This window comes from Arachis duranensis, chromosome 3, assembly GCF_000817695.3.
Source record: "Arachis duranensis cultivar V14167 chromosome 3, aradu.V14167.gnm2.J7QH, whole genome shotgun sequence".
Taxonomy (NCBI): domain Eukaryota; kingdom Viridiplantae; phylum Streptophyta; class Magnoliopsida; order Fabales; family Fabaceae; genus Arachis; species Arachis duranensis.
Window position 1 is genome coordinate 116,039,662 of NC_029774.3, and position 9,214 is coordinate 116,048,875.

The 9,214-nt window shown below is 33.8% G+C and overlaps 1 protein-coding gene across 2 annotated transcripts in view; it reads left to right on the top strand.

The window, feature by feature from the left end:
* LOC107480403 (uncharacterized) overlaps positions 1–3,084 on the top strand; it is a 7,068-nt gene extending 3,984 nt beyond the window's left edge. For both annotated transcript variants that reach the window (XM_016100536.3, XM_016100537.3), the window contains exons 7-12: positions 794–886; positions 1,008–1,127; positions 1,505–1,582; positions 1,736–1,915; positions 2,273–2,374; positions 2,515–3,084. In XM_016100536.3, the coding sequence (XP_015956022.1) occupies positions 794–886; positions 1,008–1,127; positions 1,505–1,582; positions 1,736–1,915; positions 2,273–2,374; positions 2,515–2,748 (807 nt within the window). In that variant the 3' untranslated portion in view covers positions 2,749–3,084. The remainder of the gene's footprint in view (positions 1–793; positions 887–1,007; positions 1,128–1,504; positions 1,583–1,735; positions 1,916–2,272; positions 2,375–2,514) is intronic.
* Positions 3,085–9,214: the final 6,130 nt, after the last annotated feature.

Sequence of the window (9,214 nt, forward strand, 5' to 3'; positions counted from 1 at the left end):
GCTATTTGGTTTATAAGCTTATTCAAACAAGCTGCACAAATATTTTTTCTTTTATAAAAATATAATGAAAGGTAAAATATTAAAAGTACTTTTCTTGCAAAAAGCCATTAAAAGGTGGATCCATATTCTCATAGTAATGATTGGAATCAAATTCGACTCTTCATTTTGTCAGGTTTGTTTTGTTATTTTGATATGGTACGTTAAATAACACCACCGTATACATTTGACTGTTTTAATTGGCTATTAACATAATAAGTTTATGAAATTCGATCAAATCAATTCCAAATTGAGGGATTTCAATGCCTCAAGGTCCCCTCAATTTGGAGTTGATTTGATGTAATTGCATAAACTTATTGTGTTAGCCAAGTGTGTGTTGTGGTTAGTGTGGTGTCACATCAGCAAATTTTGACGCTATTAGCAAGGGAAGTGGCAGAAGGACTAATGTGACTAGCTTAAAATCTTTGAAAGATGAATTTGATTAAAAAAATATTTCGGGGATCAATTTGGAAAACGAGTGATCTTTCAGGACGAATTTGACCATTTACTCGTTTCTTTTTAGTGCTTTAAAATGTGCATTTTGAGCAGTAAGATAAGTTAGAATATCTATAACATCTCAGAGCACAACAAATGACTCTTTAAAATTCCGACTTTTGACTTCCAAAAAAGTTAAGAAAAGTTCATGAGTGGTGATATCTAGAAACCCCAAGTCATTATCTTTCCTCTGTTCTTTTCTTTTCTCGTTTTAAATTAATAACAATGACTATTATTTATTTATTTATTTATTTATTTGCAGGAGCTAAAAAGAGAAAGAGCAAAGGCGGTCCTTGCTATGAAGTCACTTCAAGAAAAGATGGAGGAAAAACTGAAGACAGAACTTGAACAGAAGGTCCCCCTTTTCCTTTTCTCTCTTTCTACTATCTTTTTACTCTTATTATTATTCTTATAAACTAGATGATATTTGTTAAAAACTTAAAATCTAAAATCAAGTTTGTCTTTGGAAATTGCAGGAAGTTGAAACAGAAATGAAGCTGAATAAAGCTCAGGAATTGTCTAAGGCAGAGTTAAATGCAGCCATAGCAAAAGAGAAGGCAGCCCAAATTGAAAGAATGGCTGAAGCAAATATTAATGTGAGCCTTCTTTTTAAGTTAAGGAAACTAGATTTAAATAAGTTAAACTTTTTAAGAATTTACTTCAATTAATTTATGAAGCGGATATGAACTCGTGTGGAGGCTCATGGAAAAATAATAGCCGTATAGCTTCTTATAAGTTTGATTAAAATTTTCTGCAGTAAGTTCTGTCATCAAATTCCAGAAATTAGTGTAACATGTAAAGTGACATCAAGTTGCGGCTTTAGCCGTTTTATGCCTATTTAAAACAGTTCATAATCTATTTTTCACCATTCTTTGCAAATCGATGCTGCCTGTTCATTTACATGGTAGGTTCTTTCACTTAACATATATGAAATCTAACTAGATTAGAAATTTCTTTCACTCCAATCCTCTAGATCAATGCCTTATGTATGGCATTTTATGCTCGGTCTGAAGAAGCTCGTCAAAGTCATGCTGCTCAGCATTTTGCATTGGTAAGTTTTCCCAGTTTTCTCATTCTGATTCTATCTACTATATTTAATATAAAGGAATTTAATGGCTAAATATTTGTTTATGTTCTATTTATTTATTTTGCATTCTGTTCATCAGCTTTTCCCCATTTCTTTGATTGTGCATGAATCCTGCAGGGAGCTCTTGCACTGGAAGATGCACTTTCCAAAGGATTGCCAATTCAGACAGAAATAGCATCGTTGCAGTCTTCTCTTGAAGACACGGATAAAGATTCAATTTTGAATTTAGTGCTATCATCCCTTCCAGAAGAGACTCGAAACAATGGCACAGAAACACCACTGCAGTTAAAGCAGAAGGCAAGTTGTGTTTCACCTCTTGTTGGCTTTTCTTTGATCACTTGTATTATATGAAATTTGCTACTTTTTCGTTGATTATTCTTCTTCTTCAATATTTTATAGTTGTTATTATTTTGGACCTTGCATATCTTTTACTTGAGATAATCTGCTGAAAGTTTAATACTCTATATGCTTGTGTCATATGGGGATTTTGACATTCAGCATTTATACAAAACACTACTAGGATTGAGTACAAAGAAAGTTCTTGAATTATTGAACAATGTAATTATATGAACTGCATTTGTCTGTTACCATGTGAATTCTGAAAGAAAACACACAATTTTGGATGCCTTAGATATTGTGCCTATTCTGTTGCAGTTTGATTCCTTAAAAGGGACATTACGACACTTCAGCTTCTTCCCACCAGGAGGTGGTGGTATATTGGCCCATTCTTTGGCACACATAGCATCCTGGTTGAAGGTATGTAGATAACTGACATATTTAAAGCTGTGCTTCATGTAAAAATGGTTGTGGGTCAGTTGACTATTTGGACACAATTTTTGTTTTGCCTTCTGACAATTCACTAGTTTTATTTCTTTTTGGCACTGGCTTGTATTCAGGTTAAGGAAGCTGACCAATCTGGCGAAGGGATTGAATCTGTGATTAATAAAGTTGAGAATTACTTGGCTGAAGGAAAACTTGTTGAAGCAGCCGAATTACTAGAAGAGAGTGTAAGAGGCACCCAAGCTGCAGAAGTTGTTGAAGGTTGGGTGAGGCAAGCAAGAAACAGGGCTATTTCTGAGCAAGCTGTTGTTTTCCTTCAGTCCTATGCTAATTCTATTGGCTTTACATAGTTCTCAATTTTTGAATATTTACATATGCCATGTTGATTTAGTACCCAAGTCTGCAGAGTGAGTTTATACATAGTTGGAGGATGCCACCGGGAGGTTCCCGAATTGTTGACCCAAAGGGATAACATTTTTTTTATGTTCCATAGCTGCTGAAATTTGTAGCCCCAATTTCAGTCTGTATAATTTCCGTTTCCTTACCCCAAAATGACAGAAATCTTGCATTGCTCACATGGAAATTTCAATAATATACCTCAGGCTACCAGGACAAGGTTGGATGCCAAATATGTGTATCTTGATTTGAATTTCATGCATTCTTCTCCATGATTTCTAGAGTGATAATACCTAGTTGGCTAGTCAGCTATTCCTTCAGTTACATATTGAATCCAATGCACGCGTTAACGAGTGGTGTTGTATTATATAATAGCTGAATTCCACTTATGTCAAAACTCACTGGTATCAATATCATTGTTTTTAAGGTATCCGAATGAAATGAAAGCATAATTTTTATACAGCGTTTTGTATTTTTCCTTGAAAGCAGAGTTTAAGAAAATATATTTGTCATAATTACATAACCAGATTTGATCGTGCCAGTCTAAACCTGTGTCCCAAAATTGTTCCTTTATTTTACATTACCAGTATTCAATGATAAGTTTGTTTTCTGTTACTAAGAAATTTCTAATTTTTTTTCAATGGTATCTTCTAACCCAATAGGCTAAGGATTAATCCGTCATGGATTGAAGATTCATTTAAGAGTTTGTTGTTGGCCAATAGTTATCGTATGCACAAGATGAGATTAGAATTCTCAACACGGACTCACTCGAATAACTCAAGTTGTTTATTTTTCATGTTTTTTTTAGCATGAGAAAGACAAACAAATATTTATTTGAGCTAACGAGATTTTCATTTTTGTATTTCGTAGCTTTATTTATTTGGCCTAAATAATAATAATAGAGGAATGCAAAGTACTGTTTTCGGCTGATAGTGTGCAATACTAGATACAGTATATATTTATTCAGCTTAATTATTCAAACTATTGTTTTTTCGAACTTTTATATGCCCTCTGATTAATTGTTGAGTCCAAAAGATGGCCAAAAATTCTCATGTACTAAAAAACGATTGCATTTTATTCAAACAAAGCATGTGATTATCTTATTTATAAGAATCAGTGTAAGCAAGTTAATTTCATCGTCACATGACCTGCACGGCCCAAAAAAGGTTTATTGTGCAAATGATAGAACGTGAACACGATTATTGTATTATTAGCCCCTCAAACGACAGGAGTAACGACTAACGTGTCTACAATCTCAATCATGATTTTGGTAGCATATCAACTTCTGTATGGAATAGTTTATTTGAATAGAAAACCGTAGGTAATTAATTAAAGAAAGAAAGAAAGAGAGTGAATGAAATATAGTATTAGTGAAAGGACAAGTTGTTCCTTGTGTAACGGTAAATCCTACTATTGAGGTTAACTTATTATGAATTAAAGCTGTGTTAGGAAGCTGATATGGATACTGATGTAGGGTGGCAACATGCAATTTACTTGTGGAGATCTAATATGACCTAATTCGATTAGTTAGGGTCGTTAATTCGATCCGTAAATAGGATAAGGTGCTAGTATGATTTTTGTATAGGTCGAATAAGATGTATGTTAAGTTTTTAAATTCGTAACAATATGCATATTTTATTCACAGGTATTCAATTCGATCCAATTCAGTCAAGCAGAATTGTCAATCCAATTTACAGTAATAAAATATGGGTGTATGTATAATTTCTGTACGAGTCGAATAGAGTGTGAATTAAGCCTCAATTCTAATCGACCAACTCGTATCCTATATATGTATATGTTATATATTTATATAAAAATATAAAAATATAATATCAAATATCCATAAATTAAAAATAGATCAAATTAACGTTAAAATATTTTTAACTCATAAATAAAATAAAATTTAATTTATATAAAAATTTCAACTAATAAATAAAATTAAAATTAAATCTAAATCCTAGCATTTGCCACCTTATATTGATGCGGTGTAGAGTCCCGATCATAAAAGGGGCACAGCTACAAATAACATGACTCGTTACTTGCCCCTTGATTTGATTGCATATTATATTGATATCCAATTCCAACCTCATTTTTTGCCAGTTGCTATTCTAGCTGGTCCAAATAATAATTAATATATTAATAATACCTTTTCAACCTCACATTTGTCTAACTCTCGCAACTAATAATGAGACCATTTTTTATGCTATCAATTGTAGCTGTGTAGGTACTATAATATAATTAGTGCTCGAAGTAAGTCAAGTACTGAAGTTAGTTTATGAGTAATTTTGCGTTCTTTTTTTGTCTTTTCATTTGTTTTACTTGTGTTTATTATTAATTTCTTTTTGAATGTGTTTTGATTCAAAATGAAAAAATTGAATCATTCAAATGATTATTTCAATGTTGGCTTCATTACATGGGAGAAAATGCTCCTAAAAAGGTTTCTCGCTGATCAATACACGTCAATAAAAAGCGCTATAGAGGCTTGTATGCCAACAACAATTCACTGTTAGTGTATTTGGCACATCACGAAAAAGATTTCAAGCAAATTAAATGGGTAAAAGGGACATGCAGAAATTGAACAAGAAATGAACCAAGTTATTTAGAACTCTCATAGTAAAGATTCATTTGATAGGAATTGGAATGATTTTCTACTGAAATATAGTCTTGTGGACAATAAGTGACTTTCAGGTAATGTTGTTTAAAATCTGTAGCAGAGGTGTAAATTGCATGTTTTTTGGTGTAACATAGCCTTATTTGGGTGTATTCTGCAGATCTTTACGAAGACCGTCATATATGGGTTCCAATTTATCTGGATCACCACTTCTAGGCAGGAATGAGAAGCACACAAAGGAGCGAGAGCATGCATTCATTTTTTAACAAGTTTATTACCCAGAACAGCTCGCTTATTCAATTTGTCATACAATACGATAATTGCCTCGGAAGCAGGGAGCAAGTAGAGAGAGAGTCAGATGCTACAGATTTTCATACAGTCATACCGTGTGCAATAAATCCTCCTTTGAAACTCAGTTTCAACATGTGTGCACTCACCAAAAGTTTAGGAAAGTCCAAGCACAATTCAGAGAAAAGGCGAATTGCATCACAAGATTAACGAACTCCGCTCTAGCTATTCAGTATACGAATTTGGAGAACAAGTTTCCAGCTCAATATTCAACAAGTTTGTGGTTACTTACGACTCGGTAGCAGCCAAGGTGAAATGTCAATACTTATTATTCGAGTCAAGAGGGATATTGTGCCGTCATGCACTAAGCGTTTTAAGCTTTGAACGAGTAACACAAGTGTCACCGAAATATATATTGGAACAATGGAGAAAGAAGGTAAAGAGGCGACACACACACATCAAGAGCAGCCACGATGAGCCACTGTTGGAGCCAAGAAGCAAGAGGTTTGACGAATTGGTGTTTCGTTTGCAAAATATTTGCAAATTTACATCAGAATCGGAGGAGCTGACTGCCATTCTGCACCGTGCGTACGATAACGTCATGGTTGAGATGCCAACTTGGAATCCGTTAACGAGCTTCAAAGCCCTCCAAGGGTTCGAACAAGAGGACGTCCAAAAAAAGGGCTAGGTTCAAAGTTGGACAAACAGATTGCAAATGCCTCAAAGAAGAAGAAAACGAAAGCTTTAAAGGAGGTAAAAGTGATGTTCTTTAAATATGTGGTGATTGAGTTTAATTTTCTTGTTAATAGTTTTGCTAATATGTGAGTTTATTATTTTCAGTTAAACCTCTTTGATGATGCATCAGTGGTGCGTCTAAATTCCAGCCAATATCAAGGACGTGTTATGAATTATCAGTTCAGGAAACCAACAACAGAAGATAATTTTTTGGGTGTATAGTTACAGAATATGAGTGTAAAGCTCGGTTTTTTTGGTGTATTTTTTAATTTTCTTATGTTTGACATTTTACATATATATTTTTTATGCTGCTGTTTATGTTATAAATTATTGTTTTTTTTTATTTTTTTATGGTTTAGGGTTTATGATTTAGGGTTTAGAGTTTACGATTTAGGGTTTAGAGTTTAGGGTTTAGGGTTTTTAGGGTTTAGGGTTTAGGAATCTAGCATAATGGGATATATTGAAATTATTGGGGTGTAAAATTCCATGTTTTGGGTGTATAGTAGGTTGGGTGGCTTAGTGTTTAGGGTTTTAGGGTTTAAGGTTTAGGGGTTTAGGATTTAGAGTCTTAGAGTTTAGGGTTTAGGGTTTATGGGTTTAGGGGTTTAGAATTTAGGGTCTTAGGGTCTTAGGGTCTTAGGTTTTTAGGGTTTAGGGTTTTAGGAATAAAGCATCAGGGAATAGAAGTTTGGGTGAATATTCAACTTTTTTTGGGTGTAAAATTTCATGTTTTGGGTGTATATCTGGTTTGATATTTTCCTTCATATTTTAGCACCTGTAATTCAGACCTTTTGAATACAGCAGAGACAGTTTAATTATGGAAAATTTTTTTATAATAAAACTATATTATAATTGGCAAAATTTTATAGCATGTGTTCAAATTGTTACAAGACTACATAACAGTTAATCAGTGTTAATATCATTAGAATCTATCTAACAATATGGACTCAATAACAATGAGGATGGCTTAGACAGTCTTATTGCATCACTTCCCCTAATGGCTTCAGCTTTGTCTTGATTCATTTCATGGAATAGAATCCGGGAAGCATATTCTACTCTATAGTAGTCTACCTCGTCCTACAGTTTAAAAGAATATTTTTTTTAATCAACCATGTTAATTTAGTAAAGTAATACAGACTTATATAGTTTTAAACACAATTACCTCGGTCCAATTGTCATACTTATACTTTTCCCTTTTAACGTTTTCGGGATGAATTATTTCAAGCCAGTTCATTACATAAATAGCACAGTCATAGCTGAAAAACAAAAAATAAATTAGCAAATTACATATAGAAAAGATTAATTATCAGAGTGAAAGATTTATACCTTATCTTTTGGCCTGAGATGTTAATGTATGGTGGTTCAATTTTCTGATCCTTTCTCTTCAGAGGTGTCCCCCAGCATATAGTCTCATTCTTGAAATTACATATCCCTTAAAACACAAAACAAATCAGTAATATATGAATAATATTAAAATACACCTAAAGGAGCACAAACTTACACTTTATATTGAACAGAAATACACCCAAATATTACAATACAAAACATAGAAAACAACTTACAATGAATTTATTTAGGTTCATTCTGGCATCGGATGGACAAGTCTTGTGATATGGGTCGAGTATATAAAATTTTTTCTTTCTTGCATCAGCCACCCATAACCACCAATGGTTTGAATAGCAAACAGGTGCAAAAATCTGAAGCATGTCCACATTAAACAATGTTTTATTTTATTTGGCACATAACTAAAAAATGGTAATAAGAAGTTTTAGAAATGAAAACTTACACATGGATGTGATTCTAATTTTTTTAGGTCCAAGAAGGGTATAAACATTGGATAGTCTTCCACCCGGAATGGCTTATTGGTTTTAGGCTGTAAGAATTCCCCATTTGGATTATTTCCAATGGCCATGTTCTACAACAATTGCGAAACACCAAATGAAATACAGAAAATATACCCAAATGAATACAGAAAATACACCCAAATGAATACAGAAAATACACCCAAGATTCGTTGAAGTACACCTTACTACTATATCAGGGGGGAGACAGTATATTTCTTCTTGAAACCTTTTAATATTTTATGGGTTAAGGATGAGGCACATGGCAGAGACAATCTAGAAAAAAAAGCCCAAATCAATTTTCATCAATCAACATTGCAGTTACATTTCCGATAAAATTATTAATGTTATTGTAATATTACCTCAGCTTCTATATGTGTATCAGCTTTGAGAGATGCGAAGTAGACTTTTGACAAAATGTATCGATCTTGGGCATTGAGTGTGCACACGGCATCATACTCATTAGTGCTTCCATCTCTGTACGTCTTCACACGTGTGGCCCAGATGTAGCATTTCTCTTTCATTTCAGCTGACATCTCGTTGGTCCTCGCAGGAGTTTCAAACTTTTCAAAACTTTCTTCGTCACTCTGCTTTTGAATCTGTGGACTTTTACCTTCTGTTTTCACCCTACTGCCTGCAATTTTTTCCACCAGCTCCCCTAATTGTTCTATTAGTTTTGGCGTTTCAGGAGTTTTTGCCCTCTCCCCCTCTTGCGTTGCTGCTTCTTCTTGGCTTGAATCAATCAAGCCAGGCTGAATGATGGCATCGGACCTTCTTTAGGAATGTAGGATGCTGTCCGTGCCATCATCATCAGTGCAGCAGCAACTTTTGGGGCTGGATTACTACGTGATGACCTATAACGTACTATAAGAATAAGAATAGACGAATGATATTGAAAATCGAATTTTACTCTGCTGAAACTTACATTTTAGATGGAGCTGGTGG